The sequence below is a fragment of the Cydia splendana genome, chromosome 19, assembly GCF_910591565.1.
Source record: "Cydia splendana chromosome 19, ilCydSple1.2, whole genome shotgun sequence".
Lineage (NCBI taxonomy): Eukaryota > Metazoa > Arthropoda > Insecta > Lepidoptera > Tortricidae > Cydia > Cydia splendana.
The window spans coordinates 3283571-3298647 of NC_085978.1; the positions used below are offsets into that span (position 1 = coordinate 3283571).

Consider the following 15077-nt stretch of genomic DNA (forward strand, 5'->3'; position numbering starts at 1 on the left):
TGCATTTATATGAATCATTCCCATCTGTCCCCGCCTCATGTATGGCGGCAGTCACGTAGGGCGGGGACAAATGGGAATACACCATTTACAGCTGTTACACGCCGTGGGGCAGATGTGACCATCACAAATACAGATACATAGTTTTAGTTTGAACTCCTTGAGTCCCACGGACGCGATATCGGCTCAGCAATGACACAAAATTCAACTCTAAAATTAAAATCTTAAGGTCGTTTTTTCGCTGGCAGGTTCTGAAACTCGAGGGACACCAATCCCTCGTTCTGCGTCGTCTGAGTTGTCCAAAATTTAGAAATTCACAAAATATGTATTGGTTTGACCCCGATCCTGTAGATAGTTGACTAGTACATTCCAGAGATTACGGGTCGCCAACATTGATATTTATATTCTAAAAGAAAAACCTGACTACCGATGGACTTTATGTTATTGTAATAAGGTTTATTTTCAGGTAATAGTGTGGACGATGGTGTCGATGGGTCATATTCATATTTACTGATATTTATTACTTTTATTAAGCGTTTGGTATCTGCGGAATCTTAAGAGGAAAGAGGAAAAGAGAATTACTAGTTACTTTTATAACCTCCTAAGTCCCAATGTCCATTTAAAAGGACAAATTAAAGTTGAATTTTGAATACCTACGGAAGGTTCAAAATTATAAATGGGTGTAAGTATTCCCATTTGTCCCCGTCGGGCACAGATGGGATTAGGCGCTGCATATAAATAATTTGTATTGGTTCCCGCCTCTTGTATAGCGGCGGTCACGTGGGATGGGGACAAATGGGAATATACCCAAAAATTACTGGGGCTTAAGGATAAAGGTATGGAATTATGACTTACGTTCAGTTTTAAACAAATTATTCTTGTTGAAACTTATGTTAGTGTTGTTATAAATGTGTTGAAATGGATGTAATTAACTTACTGTTTGGCCGTTACCATGTTATCTGAAGCTATTAAATTAAATTATGTATAATATTGAGAATAGAATAAGTTATTTAGCTTTTTTAACGCCGACTTGTTGCAATACCTTGCCAAGCAAATATGAACCCTATTTTATAGTGCGAAGGTTGTTTTGGCGATGTACTGTCAAGGAATTTGATTTATGTACAATTTACGTGAATTCCCATTCGTCTCGGCTGGTCTCAGTCTCAGATGGGAATAGGTGCGTTTAAATGAATCATTCCTATCTCATGTGTGGCAGCGGTCATGTGGAGCGGTGTATTCCCATTTGTCCCGCTGCATACAAATCATTCCCACCTGTCCCCGCCTCATGTATGGCAACGGTCATGTGGGGCGGGGGCTAATGGGAATACACCACATTTTCGTACTGTGTCACATTGACCGTCAATATGAAAGCCGCTAGGCTAGATAATTGATATTATTGCTTTTGTGACAAGGTACGAAATGGTACGTAAATCAAGAGGGCATACCGCGAAACACGAACGTAGTTGGCGTTACAATAGTTTAAGTAAAATGTCTAGGAAATATGTTTTGGCGGGTTAATCGAATGGTTATTTCTTTAATTATGGCCGAAGATATATATCTACTTAATAATTGACCATTGAAAGTATCTCATTACATACTGTCAAATCATATTTCATGGACCGGGATCGGAATTTTTGTACATGTTGAATTCGTTTCTAAAGAATATTTGTCATATGAAGATGTGAATACATTTAACTACCAACTAGATCTTTGTAACATCGGTGTTCGTGTGGTTTGAGAAATAAAACTGCGAATTTATACTGTGAATGTCATTATTTTATTTTAAAGTACCTTCCATACTTTTATACATAAAACGTAAATCTATCTACCAGCTAATATTACTAGCTGTACAGTACAAACGCAACGCAATCACAAAATTGCACTAAAAGTGCTTCATATGACCTAACAACAAAAAATCATAAGGCCGCTTTAGACATGATTTAATTTAGCTTTCTGCAAAAGACTGAAAATAGACATTTGTATAGAAAAATCAGCGTGAAAGTCTCGATAAAAAGACTGAAAAGACTTAAGACATGTCTAAAGGGGCCTTCGCATAATTTGTATGAATCAACTCAACGTTGTAAACCATACAATTAATATCAGTCTGTCCACACTGCTATTCCACTATATTTACATAAGTGTGTAGATCCGCTCGTCGCTTGAATCCGAGTCCGAGCCCTTGTCGCGGCGCTAGAGAAGCGTCAGGCTCACTCTCCTGTCTTGGATGGTTCCCATGTGGCGGGTGTTGAGCGCGCGTTGTGCGTCAAACGGCGTACGGAAGGCGACCCTCGCGTCGCCCGTCGGTTGACCGCGCTCGTTGTAACGTCTTATCACGTCATCCTGAGTAAGCTCGAAGTCGCCGAAGAAGTTGAGGATATCATCGACTGAAGCGCGGAACGGGACGTTCTCTAAAGACAACACACAGCCCGGGGCGCCGAAGTCTTCCAGCGCCGAGTCGTCATCCTCGCGCATGTCGCGCGTGTCGCGCGTGTCGCGGCCGCCGTTCTCGAAACCCCCTCGACCCCTGCCGCGACCGCGGCCTCTGTCAAAACCGCCGCGACCGCGACCACGGTCGAAACCACCACGCCCGCGGTCGTTCCAGACCCTGCCCTGGTCGAAACCTCCCCTGTTGAAACCGCCACGATCAAAGCCGCCTCGGTCAAAGCCACGGTCGAAGCCGCCGCGATCGAATCCTCCTCTGCCACGGAATCCCCCGCGCGTGGCACCGCGCGGACCGTCGAAGAACTGTGGCGGACCGTTTCCGTGAGGACCATTTCCATGTGGACCGTTATCCATAAGTCCGTCTCTATGATCAGGCTGTTTAGGCCCTTCTAGAGCTTCCTCGACGACGCCGCGTGGCACTAAATCGACAGTAACTCTGCAGCCGTCGAGATTATGTCCGTGTTTTGAAGCCGCCCGGCGCGCTTCGCTTGCCGTACGGAACTCGCAGAAGCAATCGCCCGAAGGGACGCCGGCGGGATCTAGCATGAGATGGATTCGGGCCGGTACCGCGCCTGTATCAGACAAGAACTTTACTATAGTACGGTCCGTGGCGTCACAGGGCAGACCCTTCATGAGCACGCAGTCAAGCTCGTCTTCTATGTCCGGTCCTTGAGTTATCTGAGGCTGCATCTGGTTTGGGAAGCCGGGACGATTGGCCCAGTTGGCGGCGGCGGTGCGCGGGTCCATGGCACCATTCCCAGGGAATCCGCCAAACTGTGCGTTCGGAGGGAAGTTGCCAGCGAAGGGTTGTTGCTGCTGAACGAAGGGCGCGCTAAAGAAGGGCACCGGCTGTTGGCCTTGAGTGGGCTGCTGGGGCTGAGCGCCTTCGAATCTCCGCTGGCGCGGGTCTCTAGGCCCTCGCTCTTCCACCGGCTCCATCGGCGGCGGCTCGTTCTGACTCGGAAAATCAATCTTTTCACTCTGAATAGACTTCTCTTTCTCATACTCTTCGTCAGTGACACATGTAATAATAGGCAGTCTCTTTCCGAATGCGTAACTGTTCCGCCTCTCCATGGCCATTCTCGCGTCTTCGGGTTTTGCAAACTGGACAAAGGCGGTCTTAGTTCTGGTCATGCGGCAGTCGTTGAGCATGATGGAAAGTAAAGAGAAATCGCTGAAGGTTTTGATGATGTCGTGTTCTTTGACAAAGTTTGGAAGCTCTGAGAGACGCAGAACAGTACAAATGGGGGCTTGTGGGGGAGGTATGCGTGGTTGGTTCTCTTCAGGAGCGTTATTGTCTCGGAATGGCATGTACGAGTCCACTGCGCTCTCATAAGTGTCATCATCTAACGCTTCCACTACGACCATCTCCCCCTTCAACTCGTTATTCTTCCGTTGTAAAGCGAGCTGCTTAGAGCGAGGATCGCAGAATCTCACGAAGATGTTGCCGGTGCGACGGCCGGTGTTGTCGTTGATCATCTTGATTCCGTGCTTGTCGATGAGGAAAGGGAAGAAGCGACGGACGTCTCCGTAGCTGGTATGGTTGGGCGCGTTTCTGATGGCCACGCAACAGTCTGGTGTAGTGTGTTGCTGATCGTTTTCAAAGCGAGAGCGACCCTCTCGCCTAAAAGTACTGCCACCTCGAGGTCCACCGCCTCTTCCGCCTGCAAATCTGTTTCCTCCATTCTGCTCACCCTGGAAAGCGTTAGGGTTACGCTTTTTACCCAGTTCGCTCAGTTTGTTGTAAGCGTCATTGATAGTGGGATCACTAAATCTGTTTATCGGCGAATCCATCGCGTTGGGTGATCCCTGCATGGAAGCGATGGCGTTGTTCATAATTTGCTGCATGTTTGGATTGACCTGGTTCGGATTGCCGAACATCGGCGCCGGTGGGGGCGCGGGGGTATCGTCAACAAGATTGATCGTCTTGTCGGGAGACTTGCGATTGTTGCGACGGTCATGGGAGCGGCGTGGTGAGGTCTTGTCAGATCGGTCTCGCGATCGGCTGCGGTCTTTCCTGTCCCGTTTTCGATCTCGTCTATCGCGACTGCGGCTGCGATCTCTATTACGGCGTCTGTCGCGCGAGCGGGATCGGTCGCGCCTATCCCGTTTACGGTCCTTCCGATCCCTATCACGAGACCTGGATCGCGTTCGCGAACGCCGTCTATCCTTTTCCTTGCTGCGTTTCCTTTCCGTCCTGTCGTCTTCATCTAGAATTTCAGTAGGGCTTACAAGCGGCGCGGGTGGTTCAATGACAGCGGGTTGCGGTATCTCGTTAGGGTTGCCTATTCCGGGGATGCCGAAGCCTGACATGGAGTTGCCAAGAGCGGCTGAGAAGGGGGTGATGGTCGGGGTGACGGTGACGGGCGCGGGGAGGACGGGGGCCGGCGGCGGCGCGGGCGCCGGGGCCGGCGCGGTGAGCGTGAGGATCGGCACCGTCTGTCTCGCTTGCTCGATGACCTTGTGCATCTCGGAGCGGGAGCTCAGGTGTAGTTTGACCTGGATCTCCTTTATTTTCCCGCAGTCGAGCATCATCGCTTGGCGGGCATCCTCGTCCGTACTGTAACAATTAGGACCGTAGATAAAATAGTGCTTTTAGCGCCTACCAGTATAGACATTAAGGAAATTAATGCGTTAGGTAGGTACTTACATATTGAATCAACCAGAATTGTAACCCCTACCTTGTAAATATATCTTGTTTTTTGAGTAAAACGTACGTAATTAATTGCATAGAATGAGTTTTAAAATTAAAAAATTAAAAATTATTTATTCAATCAACAGTAGTTTACATTGTACATAAAGTGATGGTACCTCTTTTTAAGTAAATCATTACCTGTGTTAAGAGGTACTGCTCTTCTCTTAGTTGGTAAATTTAAACATATGATGAAGAATAATCAAACAAGAACTCTTTATTATAGTAAAAATTAAATATAACGCAAATTATAACAAAAAAAAAACAAAAATCTCTAGAAAGAATATTAAAACATGAAATTAAATTTATATATCTATGTATGTACTATCCTTTTCATATTAGATATGACATGTGTATAATATGTGAATCAGAATTAAATTTCAACAGCGTTTTGTACTAAGTTTTCAATATCATAGTATGTTTTTGTCTTGATCCATTCAATTGCTTGTTAATAAAGTTATACACTTTTGCAGATCTAGTGGTGAATTGTCTACTCGCAAAGGTAGTGGGTAGGTGTGTGTAATAGTCGTGATTGGTACAATATTATCTTTCCTTCTTCTATTGTGTACAATGGGTTTTAAATGCATAGATTTGTGCAGTCTTAGAGTATCAAATAAAATATATAGCTTTCTAACAGATAAAACGTCAGATAGTTTAATAAATACAGATCTGTGGTGGGGTATCTAAAAGGCTTAAAGTGAATTACTTTTAATAGAGATCTTTGGGCTCTTACAAGTTCAAGAAATTTTATTTTCGTGGCGCCTCCCCAAACAGGTATACAATAAGTAAGAATAGATTGGGCTAGGGTTAAATATATCTGTTTGAGTAGGTTCTTGGAGGCTTTGTGTCTCAGGTTTTTAAATATCCAAATTAATTTTCTTGTACGGGACATTATTAGCTCAGTGTGCAGGTGCCAGGATAGTCGTTGGTCAACTAAAATACTAAGATATTTAGTACTATCTACATTTGAAATAGAAGGATCTGCATTTTTGAATCTGCATAACATGCTCAATATTTTGACGTTATTTGCTCACTACTTTTCTAGTAATTTTTTTTCACGACAGGTGGTCAAAGTCGAAATTAACGTTTCGCTGTGAATTTAATTCAAGATTAAACCAGTACTTTTTTGCATTTTACATTGTTTATCGATAAAATACCTATTCTGTTATCTTAATTAACTATTCATGATGCCGTACACATAAAAAAACTAACTTCGAGACCTTTCCGAGTGCACACTGGCACTAACAATGTTAAAAACGGTCAAAATTCATGAAAAACCTTAATTTGGCAATAACTCAAAAACGGTGCCACTTTTACTGGGGTCATGTTAAGTTGGTTTGGGTCCTCTTGGCTTGGTCTACCTCCAGTGTCACTGTGACGTGTCACTTATGGGACATCCTGTATAATAACTTCAATGGAATGTCTCTTATGCCTATGTTTTCTAATGCTTTAACCAGAGAGGGAATAGAAACAGTGTCGAAAGCTTTTTTAAGGTCTAAGAAGACTGTTAAGCATTTTTGGTTATTGTCAATTTTATTTACTATTAAAGAAGAAAGAGTTGTCACCGCATCTTCGGTTGACATAGCTTTCCTAAAACCATATTGCGAATTTGAAAGTACCTATACTGAACTTGTCGAGGTAAGTTATAAGTCGGTTATTGAGGAGTTTCTCTAAGATTTTTGAAATAGCTGGTAGTACTGAGATAGGCCTGTAGTTTGATGCTTCGTCTCTGCTCCCGCTTTTGTATACTGGGGCTTTTGTAATCGCTTTCTTTAGTTCAATATATTTCTATAGTTCAAATAGGTGGGTGAGAACAGGTACAATAAAGCTGCTAGCCATTTTTAAGAACTTTGCCGAGATGTTATCCCAACCCGGGGCACTATCTGATTTCAGACTCATTAAAATAGTATGAACTTCCTTAGGGTCAGTTTCTAGTAGCACAAAAGAAGATAATAGGGGATTAGAGTGTTTATCAGCTGTATGAGGTTGATGGGTATTGTCTGATAAAATATTTTCTGCCAAAGATTTCCCAACGTCAGCAAAGTACTTGTTAACGGCATTTACAGATTCAAAAGGAGTAATTTTAATATCTAGTACTTCAGTATTTTCGGTTTTGTTAGGTTTTCGGTTAGTGATATTATTTATTGATTGCCTTAAGCTTTTAGGGTTTTTACCAGCCTTTGTTAACTGTTCTTTATCATATGCAGAGTTTACCTTGCATATTTGACTCATGTACGCAAGCGCTTTGCCACTCGACATAGTGGATTATTACCGTCAACGGGGGTGAATAGGGTTGCATTTTATGCGGGTATTTTTTTAAGAAATTGTCAGGTTAATCACATAAGTTCGGCCCTATTCACCCCCGCCATCCCTATAAAGTTAAAATCCCTAAAATTAAGATAAAGTTACCAGCATAAGCAATAAGATGTACTTAAGTTAACAATTAATTAGGCAATTAGCTAAGTCTACCCATCTATGTTTTAAGGGAGTTCCCTCTGCCAACAAACTGCCCTGCAGTTTGGCAGAAGAAAAAATCTGTATAATAGGGTTTATTTCATCTGAATAAATGATTTTTTTTATTATTATTTATTGACCCCGGTTGACGGTAACCAAAGGGATGAAATGGTGCTTTTCACCCGAGTTAAACACTCTACTTTTCTTTTCGAATACCTACGAGGAAAGTAAATAAGCATGTGTTTTTTTTTAAACATGACTAAGGAATAATAAATTTATATACTATTTCTTGAGGGTAGGTACTTTATTTATATACTGTTTACTATTTTTTGCAGGTACCTACTTTAATTAACAATTTAGGTGTTTAAAAGTATCGTTATTGTTAAATATCAGAATGGATATTGTATTATAAATCCATTAAAAAACCATACTTACTTCAATTGTTTATCTTAAAAAAAATTGTATTTGGAAAATAAAATGCTGTAGTCTAGAAACGTATCATTTTCGGCACACATTTTAGAACAACAATGACCCTCCTTTCAGAGCATGAGAAATGAAAAATAGACGGTACCGTGCGTAGACTATTTTTTGGTCAGTTGCTTTTTAGCTTCACTATAGGATCTTTCAAAAAGTTACCTAACATATGTTATAAGTAGGTAATCATAATAGACTATGGTACCTGTACCTACTTTGAATAGGTACAGACGAGTTCACAAACATCTTTGCCAAAGTTCCATAAACATTTACAGTATTTACACGCCTCTAAAACACTGACAATAAAGTCTTAGTGGGGGTATTCAGTTTTACTTTTTTTCGAAAAACCATCAACTTTTGGGTTATTTAGACTCAGAATCACGAGTACTATTGAATCAGACAAAGAAAAAAGTGTACCCCGATTTTCATACAAATTTTGGGTGTCGGTTTCCATACAAAATGTAAGTATGTGAAAATGGGTTACAAAACTGTAATTTTTTTTGAGACACATTTTTTTTCTTTTTAAATCGATAGTCCTCGTGATTCTGAGTAGAAATAACCCAAAAGTTGATGGATTAAAAAAAAAGTAAATGGTATAGGTATTTTTGAGTGAAAATGCCCAAATATAATATTTGTGTCGTTTCCAAGCAAAAATGTCTAGTCAAAGGGTCCCATTTTGTCGCTTGCCATAAGGACGCTTGGACAGGTTATTCGTATAAAATTACAAGCAAATTTCGTCCTTATGTTAAGCGACAAAGGGACATTTGACTAGACATCTACACATTTTTGGAACGTTGGGCTTATAAGTTATAATGTTTGTGAACTCACCGTAGGTACCTTCTATTAAGTCGTACCTGCACAAACCATAAAAAACCGGGCAAGTGCGAGTCGGACTCGCGCACGAAGGGTTCCGTACCATAATGCAAAAAACGGCAAGAAAAAACGGTCACCCATGCAAGTACTGACCCCGCCCGACGTTGCTTAACTTCGGTCAAAAATCACGTTTGTTGTATGGGAGCCCCACTTAAATCTTTATTTTATTCTGTTTTTAGTATTTATTGTTATAGCGGCAACAGAAATACATCATCTGTGAAAATTTCAACTGTCTAGCTATCACGGTTCGTGAGATACAGCCTGGTGACAGACGGACGGACGGACAGCGGAGTTTTAGTAATAGGGTCCCGTTTTACCCTTTGGGTACGGAACCCTAAAAAGGACAAATACGGTGTTTTCTGAAAAAAGATTTCCTTTGGCAGAATGAATCTTCGTGTTCCTATAGTTCGTTTTTTTTAGAATTAGAAAAAAGGTAAACAATCTTGACGTGTCTTTTTATTGAAAAACTGAGGTGTATGCGCCCGCGCCGCCCCCACCAGTCAGTAATAAACTAGCTTCGTTACATACCGGTTGTTGGTCATTTCGCACCCCAAGTACTTCCCACTGGCGACGAACGGACGTTTACCGCGTGTGTGTGATTATAATTTAATCTGTTTTTAAATCATGTCAAATATCCTCGGAAGTTTAACCGCGTTTGACCACAATTCCCAGGAATGGGAGATTTTTAAAAGCAGATTAGTGCAATATGTTAAGTTAAATAAGGTGACCGAGGACAATAAGTGTGCTTTGCTTTTAACACTCATTTAAGTGACGAGACATACCGACTGGTAAGGAACTTAGTGCATCCGAAGAAGGTCGAGGATTCTAAGTTCGAGGAGCTAGTAGCTGCGTTAGATAAACAATTAGCGCCAAAACGTTGTATTTTCGTCGAACGGGCGAAATTTTACGAGGCGACGCGTGACGTTGCAGAAAACATCGAACAATGGGCGGCTCGAATAAGTGGACTTGCTGTACGCTGCGAGTTTGGAGCCCCCTTGGATGAGCTGCATAGGGACAGATTCGTGCTGGGGCTGAGCGTAGGCCCAGAGCGCGACCGGCTGTTCGAGCAGGATGCTGCCACGTTGACGTTCGCGAAGGCCGTGGAAGTGGCCCAGAAGGCTGCGTATGCTAGAAGCGCACGTACTACGTCTGTTCCTGCTGCCGTCGTGCAAGTGAAGCAGGAGCCGATGTACCGGGTTGGTACTAGTCGCCCTGGTACCGGGGGGTCCTCCGACTCTCGACGCTGCTCCGTGTGCGGGCTTAAGAGCCACGACGCAAGTAAATGTAAATACAAGAACTACCGCTGCCAGGTGTGTGGACAAAAAGGGCACTTAAAAAAGGTGTGCAGCGCTGAGAAGGCGAAACAGTGTCGTGTTAACTGCATTCAAGCTGACCTTGATGGATCAGCTGAGGTCTCTCAGAGTGCTGAAGGTTGCAAGGAGTGCGAGCTATTTAATTTAAGGTACGTTAATAATGCACCAATATTATTGGAAGTGGACCTTAACGGTAAAAACTTAACAATGGAACTTGATTGTGGTTCAGGGCCGAGTGTGATAAGTGATAAATTATATTATAAAACCTTTTCGGACTGTAAATTAAAAAAATGCGATATGAGAATGTGTTTCTCACAGAACACCGCCTCTAGAAACCTAATATTGGCCATTTTGTTCCCGACGCAAATCACCAAACTGTGAGGTGCGGGAGGGGTGCTCACGGCGTTGCGATTGGTCGTTTCAAACATGGCGCGCTGACACGTGTAAGCGTAGGGATGGGACATGTTCATTACAGGTAGTGGGTACTGCTACCAGTGACACCGAAATTTATTGTGGTAAAATTGTTACCAATTTAGAATACTTAGAGTAAACTTACTTAATATTTATATTGATTAATTTAATATTTCATTAAGTAATTTAACAATGTACCTGAAATGTTTACTTAACTTATTAGGGCATTTCTGTTTAAAGTACCCAGAACATGAATTTTAAAGTTTAGAATTTTTATATTATTTCCACTCAGAATCGCAATCTCATTCGATACGAGAAAAAAGTGTCGCCAAAATCTCATACAATTATTTTCTTTTGTCCGGTTTATTAAGGTCATATAAGGTTGTATTGAAAACATATTCAAATGGACCAATAACATATGCCTATTACAAATCAACTCCGAGTTCTCTCGCACTTCTTTGAAGTTCATCATCAGGTCCATTTCGTGACATGAGACCTAACTGCTCACCTAGAGGATTCTAAAAAACCCATACAACATATGTCTAATACATACCAACACCGGGTTCCCTCGCACTTCTTTGAAGTTTATCATCAGGTCCATCTCGTGACATGAGACCTAACTGCTCACCTAGAGGATTCTAAAAAACCCATACAACATATGTCTATCACAAACCAACACCGAGATCCCTCGCACTTCTTTGGAGTTCATCATCAGGTCCATCTCGTGACATGAGACCTAACTGCTCACCTAGAGGATTCTAAAAAACCCATACAACATATGTCTATCACAAACCAAAACCGAGTTCCCTCGCACTTCTTTGAAGTTCGTCATCAGGTCCATCTCGTGACATGAGACCTAACTGCTCACCTAGAGGATTCTAAAAAACCCATACAACATATGTCTATCACAAACCAACACCGAGTTCCCTCGCACTTCTTTGAAGTTCGTCATCAGGTCCATCTCGTGACATGCGGCCTAACTGCTCCGCTGGCCTAGAGGATTCTAAAAAACTTACACAACATATTACCTATATATTATGTCTAAAATGGTACAATACGGTATGACGAAGCACGAAGTTTCCGCAACTGAAAAACCATCATCGTCACATCACTAGTCGAACGGGAAAGGGATAGCGCATTGCATTTTCAAGTTGACGAAAAGGGACGGACATACTTCGCCTCTGCTTACGACCAGTATAAAATGAACCCCGCGGACAAGAAACATTATTCAATGAAATAATGAATTTGACTTTCCTGTGGGATGTTATTCCATCTGTTTCGTAAGTGGATGTCTTAGATGACTTGCCACACCATTTTACGCTGCAATATCCCATGATTTCCCAATGAATTCAATAGTTTACGATTTATTTTCTTAGACTCGTGCACACTGCTAACAGGTCGTAACCTTGGGCGCAACTGATCGGAGCGGCGCGCGAACAATCTTATATTTGACCTATACACCATACGGGCGGTGGCCGCGAGTCGTCCTATAAGCTCGGTCTATAGGGGTTGGTCTGTGGTGTTTCTACAATGGTCATCAAGTCGCGCCATTAGGCTATTTCACTACAAAAATAACATATTTAAAAAAAACACATGACATCGATATTTATGTAATGGAGGATGGTAGTCGGTTAGGTCTATTGGGCCGTGACTTTATGACCAAGTTTAACATGTATTTTGCTATTGATGAACAAAAAATTAATTTTGTTAGTTCGGAATCGTTTCGAAGTGAGCTACCGCGGTTGCTGAGCGAATATTCGAGCCTTTTTAATGAAGACTTAGGAAAAATTGACAAATTTCAAGTAGAATTAAAATTAAAAGATAATGTTACACCTAAATTCTTTAAACCTCGTACAGTTCCTTTTGCTATTAAAAATAGGGTAGAGGAAGAAATTGATAGGCTTGTTGGTTTAGGTATATTGGTACCCGTAAATTTTTCTAAATATGCGACACCTATAGTGCCCGTTTTGAAGGACAACGGTAAAATTAAGATAGCGGGTGATTTTTCCGTAACGCTCAATAAAGATATGATAATAGATAGGTACCCTATGCCCCGCATCGAAGAGGTGTTTGCGCGGCTCGGTGGCGGTAATCGTTATACGAAACTCGACCTTAGTAACGCATATAATCAATTCGTTTTATCAGACGACTCACAAGAGCTCACTACTATAAATACATCAAAAGGGTTATATAAGTATACGAGGCTCGTATATGGACTAGCTAACGCGCCGGCTATTTTCCAGCGCACAATGGAGACACTCCTAGTAGGTATAGAAGGAGTCAGCTGTTGGCTCGATGACGTATGCGTAACAGGACCTACTGATGAATTACATTTATCGCGATTACGGGAGGTTTTAAAAAGGTTTCATGACTCGGGGTTACGATTGCAAAAAAGTAAATGTGACTTGTTTAAAAATAGTGTAACATATCTCGGTTTTGTAATAGATAAAAATGGTCTACGTGCATGCCCCAAGAAAACCGAGGCTATTTTAAATGCCCCTAAACCGGCAAATATTTTAGACGTCCAGCGATTTTTAGGTATGGTCAATTATTACCGCAGTTTCGTACCTAACGCGTCAGGCATGTTGAGCCCTCTCCACGAATTATTGCGCAACGGGGCTAAATGGGAGTGGGGTTCCCGACAGCAAGAGGCTTTTGAAAGCGTAAAAAAAGAATTGTGTTCTGATCGGGTACTGGGTCATTTTGACCCCGCGGCACAGCTAGTGTTATCGGTAGATGCTGGGCCTGGTCTTGGCGCCGTGCTGAGTCAGCGTGATCCCCAAACGGGAGCGGAACGTCCACTTGCTTTTGCCTCGCGATCGTTAACGGCTAGTGAGCGAAATTACAGCCAAATTCAGAAGGAAGCTACTGCCTTAATATTTGGAGTAAAGCGCTTCCACCAGTATTTATATGGTAGACAGGAGCCATTTATTTTAAAAACGGACCATCGACCTTTATTATCAATTTTTGGTAAAAAGGTGGGGATATCCGTAATGGCGGCGTCTCGACTTCAACGTTACGCGATTATACTGTCGGCCTATAATTACGACGTACAATACATAAGTGGCTCGAAAAATATAGTAGCGGATTATTTCTCTCGCGCGCCGCTGCCGGAATGTGATGATGAAGAGGAAGAGGGAGAAATATCTTTTCTAAAATTTTTAGACGCAAATGTGGCACCAGTAACATTTGATGACTTAAGGAATGCTACCGAAGCTGATCCAGTGTAGCAAACTGTGATTAAGTATATGAGCCACGGATGGCCACGAAAAATCACTTGCAGTTCAGTTATGCCTTTTTTCAATTGCAAAGCTGACTTGGAAGTAGATAACGGTTGCTTGTTCCGTGGCCATCGGGTAGTTATTCCAACGCCGTATCGTAATCAGATATTACAGGACTTGCATTCTGGTCATTTAGGTATAGTAAAAACAAAGAGTATCGCGCGTAGTAAATTGTGGTGGCCAAAAATTGATTCCGATATCGAACAATGGATAGGATCATGTGCAGTTTGTGTGGCTGCGCGACCATCCCCTCCTCGCGCCGCGCCCGCGCCTTGGCCTCGCCCTTCGGCCGCTTGGCATAGGATACATATCGACTACATGTCGTTTGAGCAGCGGGTATACTTAATTGTTATAGATGCGTATAGCAAATGGCTCGAATGTTTGTTTATGAAAAGCGGTACGTCTACACGACCTCTAATAAACGAGTTGAAAGAATTGTTTTCAAGGTTTGGCGTGCCACATGTTATTGTATCAGATAACGATGTTAAAATTAAGTCAACAGAATTTGAACATTTTTGTGCGATAAATGGCATTAGATATGTAACATCGCCTATTTACCACCCAGCAAGCAATGGGCAAGCGGAAAATTCTGTAAGAATATGTAAAAAGATGTTAAAATGTATATTATCTACCGCCCATTCACAAACAGATGTACATAATAAGTTATTAGGATATTTATTTGAATATCGAAATACATCGCATTGTTCTACTGGTTTATCGCCAGCGCAAATCATGTTTGGCCGTAGCTTGAGGTCACGTTTGGATCTGGTTTTACCTCAACGTAAAAATGATTTTGTTTTAAAAGATCACAATGAAGGGCTGCATAGTAGACAATTTAAAAAAGGGGATAAAGTATGGTTAAAATGGTTTACAGCAAGGAAACAATTTTGGACTTTAGGTTTAATACAAAATATAATTGGTAACCGGATGTTTGAAATATATGGTAACGATTACAATGTTTTGTGCAAACGGCACATTGATCAGATCATGAGGTATACGGGGAGCACAAAATTTGACAGCAATGTAAGAAAAGGTGAGGACGATGACAAGGATACGTGGTTCACTCCGCCACCGCCCTCGGCATCGCCGCCATCTTCGCCCCCGCTACCACTTAATCCGCCTCCTTCTCCAGTGACTGTC

At 42.2% G+C, this 15077-nt stretch overlaps 1 protein-coding gene and 1 pseudogene across 1 annotated transcript in view; one reads left to right on the top strand and one right to left on the bottom strand.

Annotated features, from left to right (window-relative positions):
• Window positions 1-1751: 1751 nt before the first annotated feature.
• The window catches only part of LOC134799865 (uncharacterized), a 56215-nt gene continuing 42889 nt past the window's right edge, over window positions 1752-15077 (bottom strand). The window contains exon 3 of the mRNA XM_063772271.1: window positions 1752-4999. Coding sequence (XP_063628341.1) covers window positions 2188-4999 — 2812 coding nt within the window. The 3' untranslated portion in view covers window positions 1752-2187. The remainder of the gene's footprint in view (window positions 5000-15077) is intronic.
• LOC134800308 (uncharacterized) lies at window positions 9400-10626 on the top strand (annotated as a pseudogene).